The sequence below is a fragment of the Rhopilema esculentum genome, chromosome 13 (assembly GCF_057945365.1).
Source record: "Rhopilema esculentum isolate cy_ngs chromosome 13, ASM5794536v1, whole genome shotgun sequence".
Taxonomy (NCBI): Eukaryota; Metazoa; Cnidaria; class Scyphozoa; order Rhizostomeae; family Rhizostomatidae; genus Rhopilema; species Rhopilema esculentum.
The window spans coordinates 5,574,461-5,599,948 of record NC_142827.1 but is presented as its reverse complement, the minus strand read 5'-3'; the positions used below and the strand labels follow the sequence as shown (position 1 = coordinate 5,599,948).

Here is a 25,488-nt window from a genome sequence, read left to right as displayed (position 1 = left end):
CTCAAATCCGTCCCTGGTAGAGATACCTACTCTTCCGCTCTGGTTGGAATCCTCCCGTATTCATTCCGCTTCCCTGATCTGAAAAAACGACCCCCTGCCCCTTTATCCCCAACCTAACTTTGTGAAGTTGGATATAAACTATAGCATTTTAGCACAGATTCTTGAAAGAAGGACACAAAGGTACATGTATTGTTTATTTCGTTTGAATTGTGCTTCATTCTGCATCAACTTTCAACTGTCACCACATATGCCTGCTAACAACATGCAAGGACTTTCAAAAGTTTAGCAAAGTGTCTCTAAATGCTTAACAGCAGCATTGCCTGGAGAAAGTATGTATGGTAAAAAAGAAAAAACTGAATTGAGGCCCAAGGTTGACGTCTAGACAACATTTTTAGCACCAACACAAAATTGTTTCTTCTTAGCAAAAAATCCCCTTTTCAATAAGAAAAGTTGAAATCTACGTAGTATTTCAAATTCAAGTAATTCAGCAACACATTTATAAATTCATTGAATACAAGTTAACCAAAGATATATTAATAGAAGATACAAAGTTAAAGATCGATGGATACAGCATGCTCTACCTAATACAATTTGTAGTAAATTGCCTATGACACTGAAAGACCTAAAAAGGTTTTCAAGCCGAATGCCCTGATTGTAAGTTTGTTATTTATTAAAAAAAAGAGTAATATAGAGTACAGTGGAATCCCGATAAAACGAACCCCTGATATAACCAACTTCCCGGTATAACGAACTAAATGTCTGGTCCCTTGGATTCTGCCAAACTAATTCATCACAAATTCTCTCGGTTCAACGAACCCCGGATATGACCAACTCTCGTTATTACGAACAAAATCTTAGGTCCTTTCATCATAATTACCCTCGATATAACGAACTTTTCATAAATTTTTCATCTTTTCTCCAATTTATTTTTTCTGGTGTTCATTTATCACTTTATCTTGGTTAAAATCATTTTGTAATCGGCAAAACATGCTGATGATACATTTCAAGCACTGACTGATAGACTCAGTGTACGAGAGTAAAGTTCGATTGCGTCAAAAACTACTGCGAATGAGTACATTGACGATAACAAATAACTTCTTATATATGAAACATTGGCAATGAGCGACGATAGAATTTTATGGAGAGACCCAGATGGAGAAGCAGAAGAAGACAAAAAAACTGTGAAGTAAAGGAAGACGTCATTCAGCTGCCAACTAGAAGTAAAGTGATACCAGCTTTGCCAATCTCTTGATCCCAAATTATAAGATGAACATTAAGTTTTTAATTTTCAATCACCAACCAGTAGTATTATTTGAATTCAGCTTGGTTTTTTTTAGTTAAATGTGCACAGAAGTTGGAGATAGCCTAAACAAGCCCACCGAAAACCTGAAGAACTAAATGAACTGCGAAAATACCTAAAAAACGTTTTCTCTCGGTTTAGCGAACTCCCGATATAACGAACTATTTTCTGGTTCCCTTCACAGTTCGTTATATCGGGATTCCACTGTACTTGATAATAAAGTAGTACTCAGTGATCAACAAATTTGTGCTTAAACAGATGCTTGTGCATTAAAATTGTCAGTACGTTTTATCTGTAATTACTTTAATGTACTAATTGGTAGCTATGGTCGATTCTGATTAGTCAACATTGTATACTTATGTATATATTGTTATGTATATATTGTTTTCATATCGAATTAAAAAAATACATAAACTTACAACAACAACGTTTTATTCAAATCTCTATGAAGAAATACTTTTCAAATATGGAGAAGGCGATCATTGGCCTAGCTGAACAACTACCGAAAAAGCACACAAAGGAATTTTTTAGTTTCGTTACATGAAACTTGAAAGGTATCACCTTCATTTTAAAAAATGCTCAAACAGCTAAGATCTTGGCAAGCAACATATTTCACAAACAGAAAATTTTTGTCAGCGTGCAGGTAGCATGCATATAAATGGTCACATTGCTCAATGTTGTCTCCAAAGGAATTGTGCTTGAAGCAAGAATTACATTCGTAAAAGTGACAAATCGCCAGATCAAGATGACATCAAGAGCAAAAGAGATTTTCTGTTCTGGTGACGCAAGACTGTCAAAGCAGAATCAGCAAAGAGAGCAATCAGTAAGAGAACGCTTTAAATGCAAGGTTTAAATGCAAGGTCCTAAGACAAGCAGCTTTATCATAGTGGTGATAAAATTACCCAAGAGTCTAATGTCTACGAAATCCCTGAAAAAATCATTTTTGGGGAAGAGGAGATTGTGAAGGTTGTTACAGAGACATTATATGGCGCCATGTTATGAAGAAGAAAGAAATAGGGGAAGTATAGGAAGTTTGGGAAGCTAAAGGAAAAAACGTGCTAGATAACAGGATAGGCCACTTAGAAGCTGTGAGCATTAAGGGGGGGGGCATTAGGTCAACATCTCGCTTGTTCAAGGGGAATAGGACGGTTTCAATTGTCTAAAGGGTTTAATGAGAGTGGAAAAAGCAGTTATAGCTGAACACAAAAAAAGCACGATACCAAGGCTCAGGGGGTGCTCCTATTTAGGCCTGACAGGGGGTCCACTCGATGTCGATTTGAGGGTCTTACCAAATGGCTAGCAAATAGCTCAGTTTCGATAATAACACAACGGCCTAATTTAGCTTGCCATTTATTATACACAATGAACAAGATTTTTTCTTTCCCGAATCAACAAGTGTCAATGGTTAAGAAATTTGTCAAAGATGGACCAGGCGAGCACAAAGCAATTGAAGCTACCAAGGACATAGTTTTGGTCCTTATGCTACCATTTGAGGGTTATTGTCAAAAAAGACTACCATTTGAGGGTAGTTAACATCTTAGCTTTGGTCCTCTTTGGTCCTGACTGGACCAGGGGGTTAGACCATAATGGGAGTACACCCCCGGGTACCAAGGTTTGTTGCGCTCTGTACTACCAAGATAATTGATGATAATTTCTTTCTATTGATGATCATATCGTGAAAAAGAAAGATGTAAACATAATATAATGCATTCTCAAGTCTTTTTGGGTTATCTTTTATTTGTAGATACGTATTGAAGAAAAATAAACAAGAAAATGGGGTACAGTTGGAACCTTATAACACAGTTTTGTTATGAAGTTCGGCCTAATTTGTGGTCGTGATCCGCAGCTAAAGAAACTTCATTAGTATCTTTAAAATGCAATACTTAGATTTTTCTGTCAAAAGTAATCAGAACAGTTCGAATTCGATTCACGATTCAAGTTGAGCATTTGAAGTTCAGTAATGTTCCACGATGAAATCGAGAAAAGTACAACTAGTTTCGATGCAAAGAAGAGGCAATAAAACCAATGTGGGAACTAACAAGAGAGGAGCACCAAGCTTCATTTCCTTAGCAACGACGATAGATAACTGTAACTAATAAAAACAAATATTTGAGAATTACTGAACATTCAATTTAAATGCATAAGAATGATGAATAAAGCACATATATGTAAACAATTAAGTTTGAAATTGGCTGTATCAAGAATGTTAATTATGCATTAACAATTATGGAGAAAACTTGATAGCTAAACGAAAGCAAACATGGACACATAATAGGAGGAGATATAAAACTTAAACACACTTGAGTTGTGATTTTCAAGCTGCAATTCTTTTGGTGTACATAAGACTGATCACACAAAATTATCTTATCCTGGTTCTGGACAGGGCCGTCGCTATGGTGGGGCATGGGGTGGTGTGATATCCCCCTTGAAAAATTCCGTTGCAAAAATAAGGAGATTTTGCGATGTAGGGGGGGGCTTCGTCGGGAAATTGTCAGACTTGTCGGCAAATTAAGGGTGGGTTGCCAATATATTTTCACTTATGATCCTATGGGGAATGTACTAAGATATAATAAATTTTTATGGACCAGCTTTTATACTACCACGTTATAACAGCCAGTTTTCCTAACAAACGGTTTCTAATCATTCATACGGTAGCAAGACCAGGTCCAACAGCAGCATAGCTACAGCCGGCAAGCTTCTAAACTTGGTTGTATTGACTGTCAATTTCTAGATAATACTCAAAACGGAAACTCTCAGGATTCTAACAAAATATTCGTTCATTACGCATCACCTTAATGATAATAAAAGATCTAAACTGGATGCATACACTCTTTTTTATAAGAACCAGTAAATTTAAGTTCAGGCTGACTGTTCTTAAATTTTTGTTGGAAATCTGGGGCTGGATTGTTCTAAATTTGTTCTTAAGTTAATAGGGTGTAAGCAGTGCGATTGCTAGCTTTTCCGCTCTAGAGAGGTGTTCTGGCCTCATTTGCCGACAAATTGAGTGAGGCAAGCTTCATTTGCCGACAAGTTTGAAAATTCTCCGAAAAAGCTGAAAATCCTCGATTTTGAGAAAAAACGTTGTTCAAAATTGCAATTTGCAGAAGCTCAGCCTTAGCTTGTTCTTAGTTTGTTCTTAACTTTCGACCAGTTTTGTGGCTCGTGTTCTTAAAAAATTGTTCTTATAAAAAAAGAGTGTAATTGAAGATAAATAAAAAAGGGTCGATCCAGCACTATGAATGAATTTGGTAAAAGTTATACACAATAAATGATGAAAATAAATCGTTTTTTGCCTTAACGACCTAGTCTTCTCAAGATATAGGGTGCATGATATAAATTTAAATTATACGCTGAACAAAATTATTTTAATATATCTAAATCAACGCCAATGCGCAAGTGAATGAATCAAGCGTCCTGCTCAATACGTTATTACATTTTAAACACGAAAACAAGCAACTTGCAACGAACAGTTCATTTATTCTGGCATGCAGCGTCTCGCATCCACAAAAGTCAATTCAACTGAACATCATAGCCTTAAGAATGTACAGCAATTCAGGCACATGCAAATACCCTCCCCAGACCTCTGTGGATTTGTCCTTGGATTCTGTCATACTCAACCACCTCTCCATCTACAGCAATATACCCGGTTCGGTTAAATTTCGGTTCTAGTCTAAATGCTTTTATTTTTCGAATTTCAACATCGTTATTAGAAACATGCTCTCCGGTTTCCATCTTTGTCAAAAAATCAACTAATGATTTTCTGGATATCCCCTTTTTGATAAACATAAGCCACATTTGACCGTCACCAAGCTTGAGACCTGGACACGAGATTAAGCTCGATCCTAAATGAGAAACAAGGAGTATCATCACTGTCACAAATTCGCCGTCTAAGGTTACCCATCCCTCAGGTAGATCAACGTCAAGCGGCGGCAAAGCACTGTCTACGGGTCCTTTGGCCTGCCGTCTGTTTTCTTGTTTAGATTTATTCAAAGACAATTCCTTTTCCTTCCCGACGCTTCGATTCATATCGGTTGTGCTAAAAGCTCTTTTCTGGAAGCTTCTTTTGACATCTTTGCCATCCGAGGATATATCTTCACCAGTTTCCAACATAGGCTCGTATTTACCAGCTGCAATGTTTGTGCTTGCAACCTTCCTTATACTGTTTTGATTTCTCACTTTGACATCAAATGAAGAGAAACCTCGCTGTCTAGAATTTTGAAACCCAATATCATCACCATAATCTTCTTCTCGTGTGTTTTCCTCTAATCTTTCATAATTTAAAGCATCTTTGAAAACCAACTTTCGATTAGATGTTTCATCTGTCTGGAACTGCGTTTCAGTGACGCAGCTTTCATAGCTTGAATCCGCGTCACTAGTTTCAGCATTTTCGCATTTTTCGTCAGAAAGCTCACTTTCCGAAATAGGAAGATAGGCCAGTTTTCCAGAATAGATACGTAAAGCAAGTATTCGCGAAACAGCACCAGCGGTGAAGCGCGCATTTCCTAGCAAGCGTAGCCTCTCAGATTCAATATCAATATCAGATATAATTCCCCATGTTAGTGAAAGAAACGAAAAGAACCTTTGCTTATCATTTTGCATGGCACATAAGTCGATTGGTATCGGGATGCCGCGAACAACGTGGAATGATGCTGACGTAATGTCGAATACATCCCTAAGACGTAATGGCGAAATCAGCAATCAATGTTGGTGCAAGCTATTCATCTAATCCGTTACCAATCAAGATGTGGTTTACTTTACTTAAAATCAATGACAAATAAATATTCAGTAAATCACTGCCATTTCTGTTTTGAATATATTTATAAAAAGTTTACTTTATCAACAAATTTCACCTCAAGAAAACCTACTTCATTTCAGCAACCAAAACCTCTGCTAACTGACTTTATAATCATAGGAAGAGTTTCTAAAATGCAATGCAGGGCCCATGCCAAGTAGTTTTAAAACTGCAATAAAAGGGGTAAGAAGCCTTGCCCCCTACATTTTAGCCTTAGCCCCCCCCCCCATTTTCATGGCAAATTCATGGCGCAGGGCCCTGCAATGCATTAGAAAAACAGGCCTACACATGGAACATGAACTGTCTCATGATTCTATGAACCAGAGAAGAAATTCCAAAACCTTCATTACATATTGAGGATAACAAACATAACACTTACTTTGCATGGTACAACACTGATGCACAAAGGGCATTACCAGATCCTGTTGGTATCATACCAATTGGCATTTTGATTGCTTTTTCCCAGTCATCACGTTGCATAAAACCTTGGACAACCTAGTTATGAAAAAATTAATTTGTCATAAAGGTGCTTTGGAAAAACAGGCTGTTAAAGAAAAGATAAAGTTGACAGAGAAAATACAAAGGGGAATCATTTCTGTTGATTTGCCTAGTTCATAAGGTATGGGTCAGAGATAGATTCCTCAAATTTGAAGATATGGATCAGACGTTAATTCAGTAAGATGAGTTTGGGCCAGCAATGGGGACAGCTGTCCCTGTGTGCCCACTGCTCCAGCATTCCTGTATTGGTCAGAATTAGATACTTAAGGGCTTAAAAATGTGGGTCAGAATTATATTCTAAGGAAATGGTTCCAACATAATTATACTCTTCAGAATTTATTTGTTAGAAGTAATGTTTCTGTAAACCAATTCAACTCCTGGTTCAATGACAAAGCATTAAAAAATCTTTGTAACTATCTTTGAAAAACGGTATGCACATAGGTCCCTTACAGAGAATATTCATATACCTCTGCAGGCCTGAATCTTTACAAATTGCATGTAAGCAGTAGCGTAGCCAGTGTAGTATGATTGGGGGGGGGGGGGGGGGGGGCAAAGGCAGGTTGAGCAAAAGAAAAATGGGGTCACCCTTTGAAATGCTAGAAATGCCCTTTTTCGAAGAGATTTCTTGCCATTGGGGGGGAGGCATTTGCTCCTTGCCTCTAGCTCATTATGCCACTGTATATAAGTAAGGGCCTTAGTATGCTGGGGGAAATTAACTTGTGTTTGTTGCTGTTTGTCCTTGGCATGTTGCAATGTTTCTTATCTTCTACATTCTATCCAAACTGTCTCCCATCACTGATGATAGCTTGAAAATTAACAGCAGCCATTTTCAATTAACAATTAAAAGCAGCCATTTTCAAAATTAACAACAATTTGACCCAATACAGTCTACATTTTTATTAGTTTATCATCATGTTTTTTTTATGTACATATGCCACTGAACATACCTCATATGCAAGTCCATCACCAGAGCATATAGCTATGCCTTCCCAGTCGGATAAATGCAAGGAATAACAAACTTCTGTGGCTTGGTTAGCACATTCTAAAAAATAAAATTAAGAAATATCAAGTTTTCTTCAGCTTTTACAACCTTCTGACTTTAAACTGATGAGTTTGTCAGTTTAACTTGACCTTGAGCTTTCACTTGAATCGAGACAAAACAATGGGCTTGAGTAATGTGATAACCAATTCCTGTGTTATCAGAAGATACGGCTAAAAGCATCGGCAATATTAATAAGCTTCCTTAAATTATATAAAACTGCATTTAATATTATACCAAATATCAGTGTATAGTATTAGATAAAAGAGACTCTGCAAAAGTTGATAATATATACAATACATTATCAAATTACATGCTGCTACATTCTGAGGGAGATTGCAAACAGGCACTCTAACGGCTGCTTGGCTACAGCAGAGGTTGGCTGCTTGTAATAACTGCTGCCTTTGTTGTTTTTGAGAGAGTACCTTAAGCTTGAGGCAGCAGGTACCTGTTTGCAAACAAACAAACCAACTAGAGATAATCTTGCTCATGTATTGGTGATTAAGTTCCATTCAACATATTTAAGAACATACTTGTAACAAATTCCTGATAATAAATTCCAGCATCTTTGAAGACTGGTTCAACAAACTTTCTGAACTTTGAAACACTGGCACCATTTCCACTCTTTGGATTAATAAGGACTAAAATCCTTCTTTTCTTTGGAAAGGCATCTTTACCTACAAAAACAAAAAGCTATTTTTCCATAAATAATGAAACAATAAATAAATGAAAACCTAAGTCTTACCCATACAACATTAACTTCAAAACAATAGTATAACATGTTTCAGAAGATGTAGGACTCCTAATTTAAATGGTTTTCCCCCTTCTGCCCTCAGTACTAGTCTGTCTGTGTCTCAATGTAGTCTCAATTTAAACAACCAAAACTGACAAATTTACATGCTTAAAGCTTGAAATCATGATCAGTTTTTATCAACTTTTAATTAACAGTTTTCAATTTATCAGTCAAAAATTGATCTTGTATTTAAAAAACTAATAAAAGCTGAAACATTATTGACTGTCAGCTTTTGACTGAAGAGCTTGAACATGTCAAGCTTTGTCACTTTTTGGCTGATGGGAATGCTGTTCATTGGTGCAGAATGTTCAGTGTATTAAGTTGGCAGCCCTGTTAAACCTTTGGGGTAAGATGGATATTTTTTCAGAGCAGCATAGATTTACAAACAATTTGAAAAAGAGGACATTTATCAATACAAATGAATTTATAGATGCATGGAAGAAACAAAAGTCATTATGGGATGTAATGTCAGACTTACAAGTAAATTCAAAAAAGGGAATAGTTTGAAAATATCTTTATTTCATTTTTTGCTATTTTTACCTTCTTGATGACCAAAGCTGTAGCCAAAAACTACAGCTGTGAAAAGATCATGGTCCATTGTTAAAAGGAGTTAAGAAAACTGATCCTGTTTTGAGGATCAATTTTTAGAAGCTGAAAAATCTCAGCTGAACAGGATATGCTATAAATTCCATACATGTGTAAATTGCTTCAAGCTAGACCAACCAAAAATAAAGCCTTTAGCTATCAGCTATTGAAATGTTTAAACAAAAGCCAATTGTTATAGGTACAATTCATGTATAATGAATTACTTTGAAGATCTTCCTGTGATATCGAGGGATTCTTAATCAGCCATTCAACGGACCTTGCCCATGTTTCTGCAACGATCATGTTACTTTCCTCGTCATCAGACTCGCTCACACGAAAGGTGAACTCCTTCTTCTTCCTCTTACGGCGCATTTTCCCAACATTTGTTAAGGGATAAGCAGTGATGTGAAAATAGGCCGATGTGTCCTTTGGGATTTTGCTGTTGTAGAGTCGGGCAGCAACCACATCTTGCAGTAATACAGAAGTGAATCCATCTGTTAGCTTTGTGTAGGTCACTGAATCCACTGTTTGTTCGAAAATAAGATTCTTTCTTCCCAAGCGTAAATTATAAGTGCTTTTGCAATCTGGATACTGCTGGAAATTCCCAGTTAGAAATATTTCGTCATCCATACTCCTTGCCCCCTAACGTGACCATCAACTTTCTGATGTTGCTGTGATTGTTATGCGCCTTCAAAGGAGCCAGACGAGGTCAGAAGTTTTGAACTCGCTCTGATAATGCTATAAGCGGATAAAGCTATGGAAATGAACAATATCACAGTAGCATATTTAAACGTGCTATGAAAATGCAACATTTAAATTTCAAGGCAACATAAAAAACACAGTAAAAGAACCCCACTCTTGATCAGACTTAGTATCACTGAAAATTCAGAAGTAGAAATTATTTTGTTGTTGACCCTTGATTCTAATGGGGTGAATTTGGGTTCTTAGAGTTTTTATATAAAATGTTTTGCTCTAGCAATATTGGTAATTTTGTTCAGGTAAAACTATTTCTGCTGAACCTTGGACCAACACCAAAGGAATAGCTTTTGTGTATTCAGTCATCTTGTTGATGAAACTGCGAGGAAGTTGATTCTAACATGTCTTTTCTAATTTTCTCATATAATGAACATATTTAGAGAAAATGTAACTCATCATCAACAATTTGATATTGATTTACTTACAGGAAACATAGCATCATTCAGATCTTGGAATTTTTTATGCCTGCAAGTTTTAAGGGGCAGATTATGCGCGCTAAGATACAGTCTAGCAAAGTTGCCTCCTGTAGAATAGTCTGACAAAATACAAAGGTATAGCTCCAACCAAAATAAAACACTCTTTTCTCTAGGTGATCCTACAACTAGTAATTGTCATATTAACTAGCTTCCTTCGAACCAAGAGTGAAAATATTGCGTTTATGCGTGTTTACACTGGAACAATATATAACATTTTCAGATCAGTCCGTCTTTAAAATCGTTTTCATTTCAAACTGAATGCCAGTATTGCCATTCAAAATATCCCAAAAAGACCACTAGGCGTACGTCAAGTCGAGAGTAGGACGTCGTCATAGGAACAATTTGAATCACATAATATTCTGTGTTTGAACACTATTGCCTAATGCTTTTGTTGCATTCACATTTCACTTGATCAAAAATTTCAATTTACATCTGGTACAAAAAGTCAAATTAGATAGATTTTTAAAACTGACAGGTGCATGAATAAAATGCTCCAGAATATGCAAAAAGAAAACGTCTACCTCAAGTTTTGCATAATTTATTATCACAAAAAGGGGAAAACGGTTAAAGCAGAGATAAAACTGAAAATATATGAACAACTTGTAGAAAATACACTGCCACAGGATCAAAAATCGTGGTCAGGGAAACCGAACTCTGAAGTAACCAAACTCTGTTCCCTCTCTCACATACACTGACAAGGTAGCAGGGTACTTGTTGTCTCTAATGAAATGATTTGTCGAGTTGATGTCCGAAAGTTAAAGATAAATGTACTCTTAACAGGCCAGGGCCCATGCCATCAGGGGGGAGGCGGAGGGGCCATGGCCCCCACTTTTTTGCGAACAGGCAATTTTAAAGCTGCAGTAAAAGTGAAACAAGCCTTAGTCCCCTACTTTTGCTAGCCTTGGCCCCCTACTTTCAAATTCGTGGCGTAGGCCCTGCAGGCAAAAATGCAAAAATGCAAAATATTAAGAAGTGAACCACCAGCAAAGCATTTTTTATTCGGTTTTAGCCCCTGCAGTTTTTAGACCCCCCAGTCATGTCAGTTCGACTGAATAAGCGCACTGTGCAAGCTCGTTATACGCTATTTCTTTTCTCACGTCTACTTTTTTCTTTCTTGTTTTAAAATTTTGCTGCTTCTTTAGGCTTGATAGTCTTCTTTCTCTTCTCTTAGTTGTCTTCTGATTAAGCTTTATATTCTTCTTTTTGCTTCTTTTTACCATCAATTTGTATGTTCTGAACTTTGGCCTCAATGACAAGGTCTTTGTTCTAACATTTTGTAAACTGGTCTTTAAATTTGTGGCCCAATAACTTTTCTTGCCAGCCTGCTTTTCACCGAATCAAAACAAAGTAAATCAAGTTTTTTAGTTTACACTAGAACCTTGAAAATCAGCTCAGACTGAAGGGCTATACCATAATTAAACAATTAAAATTATCATTTTATTATTATTATTTGGGAGCTAACTTTAAAGTCGTCTGAATCCATCCGGAACGTCGCGGAACGCGGGAAAGCCGCAGCCTCGTACCTGTGATCTTGTGAAAAATAAACATGGCTACTTCGGTATGGAGCTTTTTGAAGGAACTTTCGTTTCTCGACGTTTTTCAAGCCACAAGCATGCTAAGTACGACATATTTCACTGCATCGACTTTGCTTTCGGCTGCAAAGCAATCTATATTGAAGGTCTTGGAATCAAACATCAATGCAAAGTATAAAACATCGGTGTTGTTTTTCCCTGACAAAACTTATGCATGTCGTTGCAGAATTTCGACACGCCGTAAATCAGATTGTAGTTGCAATGGTAAAGTTTCTACAATGGAGATTTTACTAAGAAGCCTGAAAGCTGCAAAATCTTCTTTGGACATTTGCATGTTTACAATTTCATCGCCACAACTCGCCAATGCGGCGCTCCAGCTACACGCTAAAGGCGTTGTTGTGAGAGTTGTTACTGACGGAGAAAAGATGGACCTTGTAATATCGCAAGTTATGAACTTTAGAGCTGCAGGCATTCAAGTACGATCTGATAAAAGCTCTTTCTTGATGCACAACAAGTTCATTGTCATTGACAAGGAAACGCTCGTAAATGGATCGTTTAATTGGACAAACCAAGCTGTGTATGGGAACAAAGAGAACGTTCTTATAACAAACTTTCCTCCTGTTGTCGAACCTTATATAAAAGAATTTGAAAGACTCTGGGTAGAGTACGACCCAACTAAACCCAAAGCCCCCATAGCATGACACGAAAGTGAGAATAAGATTAATATAATGGCAATCCAATCCAATGTTACAAAGAATAAAACTGAAGCAATCAAGTTTACCCTGGAAATATAGAATAACAAGATTAAGTCTAATATTTCAAAACAGGAGTCTTTTCAAATCTTTTTAAATTTTTCAAATCAGCACAGAAAACAAAATTTGTTGACCCATATAAATAAGCCAAGTCTGAGATTCAAATACTTGCAGATTAAAGGGTTCCTATTTGTAAGGCTCTTAACAAATTTGGTTCTGGTCTTTGTTAAAGTCAATTACTGCTACAAATACATAAGACATAATCTTAAGAAAATAGACTTAACAAAATTGAAATACTTAATGGCAATCACAAATTGGTTATTTGCTTCCAAAGTTATGAAGTTGATATGAATAAATTCATACCAAAATATATAGAGGTGCTGAGGCATGGAGTAGAAATTTAAAGGTTCACAAATCAAGCCTTTATTAGCCTATAACTTTTGAGAAAGAAAACATTTATTATAGACAGTTCTTATCTAACATAGAAATTGCAGGCAAATGTCAAATCATGAGTGTAACATGCATTTTATGAAGAAAAATATCACTGCAAAATACATTTTTCATGACTCTATTTTATACGATTCTAGACATTCACAGCTGCTGGAAACTTTGCCCAAAATATATGAAGATAAAACTTTTTGACTGCTCCCCACATGTGAACAATGTCTTTCCTGACACCCATAAGGATGTTAAAATTGACCAATTTTTTTCAACTGATTCAATTTATTCATATTTAAGTCTGATACGCATCATTTGTAAACAGTTAAGATTGGTAGAAATGTGTAGATTTAAAAAACGATATGTTGTGTATGTAATAACATGATTGAAAGTGATATCAGACAGGGCTACCTATAAATAGTATTCAGAACTCCTTCTTGTTCTACATATCCGGTTATTACAATAGAAATATTGGTATGCCATACTGTACTGTTTGTTAAGGGGATCCGCATACATGTAGGGGATCCAAGACAGCAATTTTGTGGAGACCATGCCTATTATTGTTTCCTACTATAATTGATGAATTTCCTTCATTTTTTAACCATTATGGTCCTAAAGTGCTTGGGCTTTTATCCATATCTTAAAATTGACTGCACTTGAGACTTGAAAATTCTAAAGGAAGATAATATTTATTAACCTTTTCTTGTTGATTATGTTTTAAAATTGAAAAAGGATCACTGGTTTTTGTCAGAAACCCCATTTTCAATTAACGAGAGGTGAATTTAATTTTTTAGGATTTTAGATTGCCAAAATGATATTTTCCATTTAGGAGTCAAAGATATTTGGATAATCAAGCAAAGCACTGTTAATTTGTTATTATTTTTGATAAAAAGTCCCAAGGCTCTCTCTTCAATTAATGCATATTGTTGTGTATCTACATCTAGATTAACAATTGTTGTTATTATGATTGTAATTTTACTGTTTTATGTATGCGAGTTGATAATTGAACAATAGTGAAATCAAGTGTTTTCTACTGAATGTGTTTACTAGCTGGCTCCAAGACACCATTTTTCTAACATTATACATAAAAAATCTTAGTGTAAGTACATACAGAAATTACAACTGATACACTAACACTCTGTATTACAAGACAGTTCAAATTCAATTTTGTGTTTAATTAATTGCACACAAAGAAATAATATTTAAAAGTGCTACTTAGATAACAGTGGGTTAAAATTGTAAGAAATAAAACTTGTATCTCTAAAATATCTACAATGACAGATAAAGTTTGTTCATAGTAAATAAAAGAAACAATTTGCAAGTGAAACAAATTTCACATGCCCATGACGTTTATAAAAGCAATAGGTCTATTAATTGAAAGTTGTAGTTAAGTAGCGGGAAGCTCCTAAGACAGGAATCAGTTCAAACTCTTACACATTCCTGCCTGAGTTCGGTTAATAAATCATCTGCCAGGCAGAATGACCAGTAGGATACTGACAGACTTAATTATTTGACTTACTTAGCTTCAAAATTGGTAATGGTGCTCTGTATGGTATTGATTTGCATGCATGAATCTCCTCTCAATAGGCAAATACAGAAATAACAGATCTGAGGAATTTCAGGGACCCTTATTTGCCTCTGAACTTTGTTCACCATCTCCAACTACTTTTTCATTAGTCTTTGATTGCATAATTCTTTCATAATCTCGTACTTCTTCATATGTCATGCCTGGAATTCAATGTCAGGGAATAAATCTTCATGTAATTTGGTGTGTCACACAACAGAAAATATCTTCAAATACCATAAATTCTGTGTCAAGCCCTAATGTTGCCCCCAATACTTTAAGGACAATAGTTTTTGGTCTAAGGCAATAGGGAATGTCAAGTTATCTTATCAAAACAATAGGTATGCCCCTCCAATATTTGACCAAATGGCTGCCCCTGTATTTCATCTCCAAAAATCTATGTAGAACACAGGAACATTTAGGCTGTACCAAAAACATTTAAAAGCTTGTCTTTATCATTGCTAATAAACAAACAGGCAGGCAGGCTTGTAAAGTTGAAAGAACTTCTTACTATCTTTCCATCTTATTTTTACAGAAAAGCAATCAAAGTCCTAGTGATTCGTCCAGTGAATAACACCAAAATATTACAGATTTCTGCAAAGTGATTGGAGACATCATGCCCATGATCTAGCCCATGATTTAGTGCCTAACCATCTTCAGTACTGAAAAAGAGCTCAATAGGTATTTCTTATACTGGGAACCTTACCTTTTTTCTCAAAATTACAAACATCTTTGAATCTTTTAACTTTTGATTATGAGCAAACTTTTGATTATGAGACACTATATAACCCAGAAGTTTATTTTTTTGTTTGTCTTTGTGATGTCTTTAAACTAATTAAAATCTCAAAACGTTGACATTACTCACCATACCAGTTGTCTATCCAGGCAAATGCCTGCCTGTGCCCAACTAATAAAATTTCACGAATCCCCTTAAAAAGATGAACAGGATGAATAACTGAATCATTATAATATTGCAAGCTGAAGACTAAAACTCTTTTATTATGAGCGTGTTTCACTGTTTTGATTTGCCCCTAATTGTTCATTGAGAGTTAGCCCCGGATATCTAAAGGCCAGTTTACAGGGTCATATCTAAAGGCAAGTCAAACTTATGAGCCAAAATTGCATTCTGTAAACAGGGCTTGCATTTAAATTTTATTGGTCTTGCAAGGACTCATGAAAATTGCAACTTTCTTGCAAGATGGCATAAAGGATTATTGCTATTAACCTATCAGCTAGGAGAATGAGTGATTTAGATGATTCGCTGTTCTCATAAAACATTGATCTTCAAAGCAAAGAAGTATATTTAAACTGACATAGAACTAGCAAGGAAAGAGGCTTTTTTGTGAGATGTACGTTTGAAAGTCTATGGCAATAGATATAAAATCCAAGTAGCTGAGAAAAGAGTGGCAAAAGATTTGGGTGTAGCTTGTGGTCCCTGTGTTGGTCTCACTGAACAATACAATGCAAAATTTTAAATTTTCTTTAAAATTCATATCTAATTCTCCAACCCCCACATCTTGGAGGCAAACTACAGCCTTTTTCCGTGTGGAGCCTGCTCTAGTGATATGATTTGTGCAAGTTGTTTTTGTTTGAAAATAACTCGTGAGTCTAAACGTTTTGACTTGTGGGTCAAAAACTAAAGCAACTTTGACTCATGAGTCAGAAAAAGACAAAGACACATCGTGTAAACTGGCTTTAAGAGAATTTTGTAATCTCTAGTTTCTCTGGCCCTTATACCTAATGAAAAGAGAAATGCTAACAATTTTAAAGGATATGTCCCCAAAAATGTTTTGGGCCCATTCTTTAACTTTCCTCTACATTCAAATATAACTTTGCATTTTATTTTTAAAGAGCTTTCTTGGGCTTGGGGCCCTTAATTATCTCATTATAACTGTGGTTGCTTTTGTTGTCAGGAACTTTGTTATATATTCTCTGAACTCTTCTCAGCTCAGGCCCGGGAAAATATGCCCCCATGCCTCCCCCTTTGATTGGTCAGTGAACTTGAAATAACCACCCAACATTCAATGTTCTTCCTCTTTGTCCATAGATTTTAGTCATCTAAAAATAACTAAATACTTCTTAAATTATATAAAAACTGATTTGTATTAAAAGACATTAATTCATTAAATCTCTAGCAACAATCGCTGGAGTTAAACATGATTGAGAATGCCTATCTTAATACCTGATGATTGCCACTGTCATAATTTCTTATTCTCTTTAGTGGCATTTGACATGCATAAGTAGAGCGAATCCAAAAATAACTTGATCAGAGCACACCCGTTTGAAAGGAATTTTGAAACAATTCACGTGAAACCACTGTAGTGTCTTGCCGATTGGCAGAAAGGCGGAAATTGTTCACATGTTTTTCTCTGGGCGTAATTTGATTGGTCAACACATGGGGATCAAGTGGCTGTAAGCCATTTTTATCTTTGTCGAATGCCTTTAAGTTTTCTGTTAGGGCATTTCAAGTAAAGACCATAACAGATCGGTGAAACATAAATCCAAGTGAACTTTCACAAACAGTTTAGCAATATCATTTGAATAAGAAATATTTCGAAATACAATCATACCTTTTGGACATACTGCTGCACTCTATCCCTCAGTCCCCAGACATCAAAAGTTACTTTGACTAATTTGTAGGAACACATGATTGGCTTCACACTATCCTGTGAAAATGAAGGCAGTTTAAATAAAGTTACCTGTGCACAAAAGAAAAAACTTGATCAGTAATCATAACCCTCTAGGTCATCAACTTCCTAAGTGGAGATGTGAGTGTCATGTCAGGCCTTTCATGTTCAAAATTTCATAAGGATGTCAATCAACCATGCAGGATAAGTTATGCAAAATATCGAAATTTATAAAACAGACTAGAACAATTTTGACTAAAACAGAATATTTATTGACCATATTTGTTATATTGTTGTTAAAAATATTTGATAATTTTTTCAAACAGGTAACAATGTCAGATAATAAAACAGACCAGAATAGATTCCCGTAAGTAGTGCTATCGAAGCCAAATTCATAATTAGGGCGTCCTATCCAGATGATTCCAATTCAGTACTTTGAAATCAAAGAAACAAAACACACTTTGACAGTAATCAGGGAAAAGGTTGCTATGCAATCCTCTCCAGCTGGACTGTTGATAGTGTCAAGTTAATATTGCTGTTTTTAGGGGATAATATCACTGCTGTAATCACAGCTTTTATCTTCACTACATTTTTGCTACCTCCCTTTCTCTTAGTTACATCAACACTGCTGGTCACTGGTTTATTTTTCCTTTTCTTCTTTTTTATTTCAAACATATTTATGTCAAAAGATTTTCACGACTGCAAATTTTTTTCAAGTCCAGAGTGATGAATTAAAAAAATCATCAAATTCTCATTTAGTTTATTATGTTTTATTAACAAACATTTGTTTAAAAGAATACCAATGACTGTGCTGAATGTTCTTTCAACTTAAGTTTTTGATGTAACTTGGTACTTTAAAGAGGCTTGGAAATGCATCAAAACAACAAATTATCAGCTACCTCTAGAAATCTTTGGTTGCAGGGAGCTTAATGAAGCTTTTCAACTCTTGGACAAAACAAAATGCCAAAAGATTTGAAATCCTTTACGGTCAACTTATATCCAATAACACATAGTTCTTTCCCCATCACACATAGTTCAGCCTTGATTCCTTTACTCCTAATGTGCTTTTAAAGATTATTTTTTGCGTAAACTTTTCTACTTATCATTTATCAAAACAGCCATTGACACTCGATATGGGTTCCTGCTTGTAAAAATAAAGTACAACAGGAAATTCCTTGTTCAGGAAATTAGAAGCTACAAAGGCATTCAAAAGCTAAATTTGCAATTGAAATGAAATGATGTCAGTTCCCTCTTGAAACCAAAAAATTTTTACCAAACCTATGATAAAATCTAACCACAGAGGAAACTTGGGACAAAATTGGTTGCTTGACACCATCCTTGAGGGAAATGGTTAGAATGCCTATGGCCTTTCAAACCAATTGATTTGCGATTAAAAGATTAAAACTGAATAATTTCTACATGATGCATCTGTGCATAATGTGCCTGATTGAGTTCTCGACTGATTAGTCCTGGGCATGTGCCTGCATAGCCAAATGCGAAAGCCAGTGTCTAACTGAAAGCCCTGTTGGGTGTTTTAATGTTCAAATCGATATGTTCAAATTGTTTGATGTTAAAATCAATAACAAGAAGCATGATGAATATCTAAATATCCAGGTTAATGACCTTTAAAAATAACGTTACTGCAAACAATTGGTTTGATCCTTTAAATGTGCCATCTCACTGCCAAGCTTGTATCTTTTCTTCATAATATGAAAATTTATAATTTTAGGGAACATTCTATTACCTTGAAGGGTACATTAAAAATAGAAGTTTTTTCATAAACCATTGGAAACTTTTTAAATGAAGTAAATATCAAACAACATACCCTCCACCCTTCCTCTAAGGGACCTCTTCCAGTTTTCTTTGATTTAAAATATCTACAGTCCTGTAAAAAAATATCAGAGCATGGAGAACATTTATTTGTGAAAAAGAAGTCCTATCAAAAACTGTTTGATTATTCACTTCCATAAGTGTAATATGCTACACATCTTGTTCTGTTATTTACATTTTCAAACCTTGTTGCTAGGTGTCACAAATTATATTTTGGTTAGCAAAGAAACACGCCTTCAATTTTTTTTGTAGCAATTTTTGTGAAAGATTTGATCCAGGATCCAAAAGTCCCAAAATCAAACTGGTAATTTACTTTGTTGCTCTCTCTTTCAATGTAAATGAATCCAATCTGCCCCCAAACAGACCAAAATCCAAGCCCAAAGCTGATCAGTATTCCGTTTTCATCCTGAATAAATGAGGTTTGATTGTGTGTTGCTGTACACTTTCAATTGATATAAATTTAGCACCTTAAGTGCTCCACAAAAGACCAGAATTTATCCAGAACAGCAGATGCACAAAGATAAACAATTATATCATTGGGATTGTTGGTTTATTTCTTGCTGATTAGAATTGCTACAAATGATATTAGATAAACGTGAGACAGATAATTATTGAATTACCTCTTCTGATTGGCTTCTGATTGCATTGTTAGTGTTTCATATATTGCTAAAAATAACTTTTATTGATACTAATTGACTTTGGAAGGTTTCACACAAACGACATGCTCAAGGAGTGGAATAAACCACATACATGAAACTATTTTTCTAGTAAGACCTGCAAAAGCACAACATAATAAGGCAAGTATTTGATCTTATAAAAAAATCAATCTTATAAAAAAATGACAAACTGACCTCTTCTTCTTTGTAATACTTTTCTGAAAGCTCATCATAAGCAATATCTAAGACATGGACATCTCTTGATTTTACATCTTCTTCACCAAGACTAAGGCTCTGTCAAAAAGAAAAATTTTTTCAAGTAAACTAAAAAGTAAACTCATTCTTGAAAAACTTTTAAAACAAATTTAATGTACTGAATTTGCCTTTTTGGAGAGAGTAACTAAAATTTGACTTCTAAAAATGCTCTTTCTACTTAGATTATGTGCAATGGTGACATCAGTCACAACACAATTAAAAAAGGGTGTGGTCAAAGAAGTTTGTTATGCCCCGCTAAAGCCCTTATCTGGTCATTTATGTTTTCAATTGCAATAAGGGTCACTCAATGCTAAAATCTGTGGGATTTACCCCAGACAGCATTATCAGCTGAAATAATAAGTTTGTTTGAGCAACAATACAGCTCTTTAAATCTTGGGTAATCGAAAAAACTTCATTAGAAACATGGGTCATTCCGTTTGAAATTGTTGGTATTTTGCTATACTTGTCGCCCTGTCTCTTTAAAGCAAAATGTTAGAATTTTTAGGCAGATCAGGCCTGAAAATGATGTTATTTCAATCAGTCAATTATTATGTAGCCCAAAAAGTTATATAATGAAAATTTTGAGTAAATTTGTTTTTAAATTTTATTAACAACTTGGTGACTTAATTAAAAAATTAAAGATTTAGTTATTGTTTATGGTCCACTTACATTTTCAGTACATCCATTGTCATTTTTGTAACAGGTTTTAATTGAAATACTGAACCTTGGTACAAATGAGCACTATGATGAAAATTTTTAAGAATTAGAATAAATACATAAATAAATGTTTCAGAAAAATTTCTGATCATCAACTAAAATAAAAGTTTTGTTGATTCATCAACTAAAAGATCTAAATCTCTAAGTTGGCTGACATGACTTGCTACAAACATCAATTAAGAGTAAAAATTAAACAATGCCTTTTCATTGTCAAACCCAATAAGCCTACACAAATTTTCAATGCTAAAACTAACCAAACTCTGCTTCTTTGTGCTTTTTGTCAAACTTGGTAGAAGCAGGGGCTTAAAGTTTGCATCTGCAATCACGTCTCTTTTTTCACATGCTGCCCTGCATGTCCCTTGAAAATTTTTAATATCCACAGAAACTTAGGATATTAAAAGGTATAGAGTTTAGAAAATATATTTGATTACAGGCTTTTTTAAACTCGGCAAGTTGCAAAAGTTTTCAAGACTTTAAATTAAAAAAAATAAATCTAAACAGTATAACTGAAACCATTACAGTCTCACATATTTCTAGCAATTTTCAAGCCAAGTAATTTGCTATTTGAGGGTCTTACTGTGTACTCTGTTTCTGTATATGGGTAAAAATTCCAGGCCTTTTCTGTAACATAAAATATTCTAGGGATATAACTCTGTAGCCAAGTTGGGAGACGGCTGAAAGAAAAAAGACAGGTGTTATCAAAATCAAACAATGAAAAAAAAATATTCTTAAAAAAACAGACATGTATTGGGTTGAATTCAATGAAGATGGTGTATCTTTATGCAAAAATATGGCTTTCTTCTATAAATTTTTAATGGTTGTGGCAAACAAAGGTAAACACAGAAAAGTATGAGCCATAGACTACAATTGACCTAACGGTTATTTTTGAAAAACCTAAGTTTTTCTTATAAAACTGCCCTTAATTGGCCTTCCTTTGCCATATAATGGAATGTAATGATTAAAAATATCAAAAGTTACCAGAGTAAAGCTGACCTCATAGGGGTTGGAGATGTCATGGGTTTTCAAAAAGACGTCATAGGGATTGGAGAAGTCATGTGTAATTCTTGCCACTTTAAATTGTTTTACAAATCTATATTAGACAATGATATGCTGATTTCAAGAAGAAGAAAGTTGAGGGAATTTAGGCACTCACTTTAACAACATGCACTCAAAACAATTATTTAATAGCATGGAGAGGTTTTGGAGGCCCTGGGAAATGTTTAACTTAAACTACATAATTTGGTTACTTGTAAGTAATTCCTTTTAAAAAAGGAATTCATTATTTTGTGAGGCCCCTAGACCCTGATGCCCTGGGGCAATTTCCCCCCTTTCCCCCACACCCCTCTCAGTAGCCTTGCCAATGACTGCCCTATCTATGAGTTGAAAAAATAGATTTTGAGGCTAGGATCTCATTTTTCTCAAATAAATGATATATGTATATATACCTATTTAAATAAATTCTTTTTTCTGTATAAAATCCTTTTCCATGAGTTTGATCTGACACTTCTTGGTTGACAACAACCTCAACACCTTCTCCTTTTTCACTTTGTTCATGACTGTGTTTGTTTATCATATAAAGCTGTCCAACTTTGTACTGCAAATGGAAAACATAAACATAAGATTGATTATATCCTTGATATGACAAGAAACAAATTTGATCATTGACTTCATCCAAAGATATAGAAAGCATTGGATAAGTGGGAAAGGGACTCATGTGGGAAAAAGGGTACCTCTGCTTGCAGAAAATACTACTTAATCTCTGTTTAGGAAAATGATGGAACATGCACTGTCTGTGCCCCCCTTGCAGATAGGGGGTTGAAGATATTATAGGGGGCAAGAAAAAAGTACAGCATGTATTTGTGGGGAGTCACAATGTTGCAATGGTAGTTTCAAAAATTTAGAGAAATTTTGTTGCTATTTGGTGAAAGAGTTTCAAATGTTTTCTTGGAATTCTAGCTGCGAACAAAGAAAGGAAAATTAGAATGAGCTTCAAAGAGTCATTGTGAGACATTTTGATAAATTCCAACAACTGTGTGAATTTAAATTGGTTCTGCCATTATTAGCAGGGACACAAAACTTTATTGGCCATTATAACAACCTCTAACAGCCCCCCAGCAAGCATTGATTATGGCTTTATTGCCTGTTTCAATTATCAATTTTCCCTCAAATGTTTGTGGTCAGCGTGTTTCAAATTTCAATCACATTCACATCAATTTGTTGATTTAATCCTATCAGCTCATTTGACAATGTCACTAATTATTACATTTCTTCTCCACTAATCAGTTTTCATTGATAACTATTAAATCCAACTCTGATCCCTATGGAAGTTGCTTTATAACCTATAGTTACATGCAAGTAAGCAGAATGTTGAGATTATGGGGACTGGGTTTCAATTAATCGTGACTGTTTCAATAATGAAATCAGATCATTTGACTATGAAATTATTAATGAATTCATCCTTTTTCTTGATACAACCTATTGACAAAATTCAAACTTCAAACTGACTAGGTTTAAAGAAACTGCTGTGTAAGGTACACAAGAAAATATTCAGGCAAGTAAACAGAATGGCAAGTTACTTTGGCCCTGGTGAATAAGCTTGCTATCAAAGTTCCAGGATTACCTCTTCAACCGTGAGTGGCATGCATATTCGGTACTCTCTCAATGATCCAGGCATTTTCCGTCTCTGAATTTGCCAAAATACTATTCGAATCCACAGTTCCTGTACAAAGCTTCGTGTTCAAGGAAATATCTGGCGTCCTTTGGTCACTTGTGCATGCACCTGCACGAAAGATTATAAGTAAAAGTTCGATTCAACTTGAAAGTATCGTTACTCTCTCAAATCTATCAGGAACAGCAGGTAGAAGTAATTCTCTATCTGCTTTCTCCTAGGCTCCCATCAAAGAACTATCAAGAATTTTGCCGCACTCCTAGGTGAATAACTTCACACCTCGCCCCCATCTACCAGCATTTCTTCCTTGGGCATTGGACTGGAGAACTGCTGTTGGGGACTGGGTCGGGTGGAGCCTCTGCAGCCGAACCATCAACATCTTACTTTTCTGAAACAAAACTTACGAAGGGCTTGCAAAGCAGCACAACAAGATCACTTTTATCAGTGTTGCTCTTAGACTAGGCATAATATGGTAAAAGTATCAGGGTTGCTCTGGCACAACATATGATCAGGTTCATGGGTTCCGACCCAGGTTGGAAAGTGGGGGAGCCAAAAATTAAAAAATAAATAGGCTAATAAAAGATTTTGAAAAACTTCTATTGTTTTGCATTAAGGGTGGGATCAATTATCTCATTTTCCGATCACAATTTTGATGAGCTCACAGTCGTCTGCCAAAAGACTTCTGTTTGAATGAAGACATGTTTTTAAACCGTTGACATAAATAAGGAAAAGTTTATGTCTTCTCCCACATTAATTTTTCATTCTCTGTCAAAAAACATGAATGTGTGAGCAGTCAAGTGTCAAGCCTATTCATTAAAAACTGACAAAAAGAAAGAGAGATTTGAGAAAAATGACACAAATAGACAACACATTGTATTATACATTTCCAAGTAGCACTTCAGAGGTCACAGTAGAATGGGTTTGTTCGGGAGCAGCTGCAACATTCAGATTCTTGTGAAATTTTTTTGAACCGAGTGTTATAAGCAATGTTTATTCAGCTTCTTCAAGACTAAAGCGCTGTTCCCTGGATGCAATGCCTCATAAATTATGCCTTTTTTGATAAAGCGATCATTAAGATTCGTGATTTCGCATAAAATTTGGTTCAAGGAAAAACAAGATGAAATGCTAGATTGGAGCGATGAGGGAAAAAAGACAGAAATCACAGCATTTGTTGATAATAATTTTGAAAAAATTTTATTTTCATTTACAACTTTAGAGCAATCAAAATCTATAACTTAAATGAATATTTGGAATTCTTCTCAGTTTTCGATTGTTTTCTTGTCTACCACGAAGAAACCAACTGCAATAATCCTTAAAAGGAATTTTTAGATCCAAGTACAGCTTCCTTTTTAAAAAGCTTTTAGATTTGGATTCATCAGGTGGAATTTTTTATCACCCCAACTTTTTTCAACACCCTATCCACAACTCATGAAAAGATTAGCAATCCCCCTCAGCAATAAGATAACATTTTCCACTCCCTCTACTTCTTTAACAACACTACAAAAGTTTTAAATATGACAATATAAAAGTTCACTTTTTTATTAATGTACCTATACAAGGAAGTCTTTATATCTTCTACTAGGCCTACACTGCCTTCCAGATCGAGATGTTACTGCAGATCCTTGATACCTTAGCCGCATTTATATCTTCTCATCCTCACTTTCATGGGAATCTTCATCCTCAGAGTCACTTCCAAAAACAGCAAGTACCTCGTTTTCGCTATCATCTTCACTGTCTTTATCATCATATCCAGAGGCGGATCCAGCGGAAAATCTGAGGGGTGCTTAAGGGCGTTGCCTTAATAGCCATAATAATGCCACACCCCACTTTTACTTACGGTTAAATGAAGGCAACACCCATCTTGAAAAAATTAATCTTTTTTAAATTCAGGTATTAAAGCATAACTATATAGAAAATTATATCTTTTGTTAGAAGCCTATATGCTAGCAATGCTAGTTAAAAATAACACTGCTACCTTCGCAGTTTGTACATCACATTAATCAATGAATGACATTTTAGGTCGTTAGTCAATATTTGATTGCTCTGCAATATTCAGACGCTGGTTCATTTTTGTAAAAAGGCAGCTAAAATGTTTCAAACAAAAAAAAACAAAAAGAATCAGAAAGAAAACAAATTGCTACGTTAACTGACCATTACTATACGAAAATTGAGTTAAATATCATTGAGTCATGGTAAAATGGATTGGGTAT

The 25,488-nt window shown here is 35.2% G+C and overlaps 3 protein-coding genes across 3 annotated transcripts; 1 reads left to right on the top strand and 2 right to left on the bottom strand.

The window, feature by feature from the left end:
* Positions 1 to 3,408: 3,408 nt before the first annotated feature.
* Positions 3,409 to 9,690, bottom strand: LOC135691874 (sphingosine kinase 1). The gene is made up of 5 exons (XM_065209869.2): positions 9,232 to 9,690; positions 8,163 to 8,306; positions 7,538 to 7,632; positions 6,472 to 6,587; positions 3,409 to 5,972 (listed from the first exon to the last, which is right to left on the bottom strand). Exons 1-5 carry the CDS (start codon positions 9,635 to 9,637, stop codon positions 4,853 to 4,855), a joined length of 1,881 nt encoding a protein of 626 aa, XP_065065941.1. The 5' UTR covers positions 9,638 to 9,690; the 3' UTR covers positions 3,409 to 4,852.
* A 1,338-nt stretch (positions 9,691 to 11,028) lies between these two features.
* LOC148958611 (mitochondrial cardiolipin hydrolase-like) lies at positions 11,029 to 13,862 on the top strand. The gene has a single exon (XM_089112292.1). The coding sequence runs from the start codon at positions 11,786 to 11,788 to the stop codon at positions 12,470 to 12,472; it is 687 nt and encodes a 228-aa protein (XP_088968418.1). The 5' UTR covers positions 11,029 to 11,785; the 3' UTR covers positions 12,473 to 13,862.
* A 125-nt stretch (positions 13,863 to 13,987) lies between these two features.
* LOC135691883 (cytoplasmic phosphatidylinositol transfer protein 1) lies at positions 13,988 to 23,742 on the bottom strand. Its single transcript, XM_065209880.2, has 9 exons — positions 23,231 to 23,742; positions 22,056 to 22,204; positions 21,188 to 21,284; positions 20,563 to 20,634; positions 19,834 to 19,932; positions 18,978 to 19,037; positions 17,096 to 17,191; positions 15,391 to 15,454; positions 13,988 to 14,689 (listed from the first exon to the last, which is right to left on the bottom strand). Exons 1-9 carry the CDS (start codon positions 23,282 to 23,284, stop codon positions 14,580 to 14,582), a joined length of 801 nt encoding a protein of 266 aa, XP_065065952.1. The 5' UTR covers positions 23,285 to 23,742; the 3' UTR covers positions 13,988 to 14,579.
* Between the last annotated feature and the right edge of the window lie 1,746 nt (positions 23,743 to 25,488).

Excerpts from the sequence above, each read along its gene's own strand:
- LOC135691883 (XM_065209880.2), bottom strand. The coding sequence starts at position 23,284 with ATGCCTGGATCATTGAGAGAGTACCGAATATGCATGCCACTCACGGTT. Across the intron at positions 20,635-21,187 it reads ATACAGAAACAGAGTACACA|TGCTCATTTGTACCAAGGTT; the intron begins GTAAGACCCTCA and ends TTTTCATCATAG. Across the intron at positions 19,038-19,833 it reads AGTATTACAAAGAAGAAGAG|GACTGTAGATATTTTAAATC; the intron begins GTCAGTTTGTCA and ends ATTTTTTTACAG.
- LOC148958611 (XM_089112292.1), top strand. The coding sequence starts at position 11,786 with ATGGCTACTTCGGTATGGAGCTTTTTGAAGGAACTTTCGTTTCTCGAC.
- LOC135691874 (XM_065209869.2), bottom strand. The coding sequence starts at position 9,637 with ATGGATGACGAAATATTTCTAACTGGGAATTTCCAGCAGTATCCAGAT. Across the intron at positions 8,307-9,231 it reads ATCACAGGAAGATCTTCAAA|GTAAAGATGCCTTTCCAAAG; the intron begins GTAATTCATTAT and ends TTGTTTTTGTAG. Across the intron at positions 5,973-6,471 it reads TCAGTGTTGTACCATGCAAA|GGATGTATTCGACATTACGT; the intron begins GTAAGTGTTATG and ends ATTACGTCTTAG.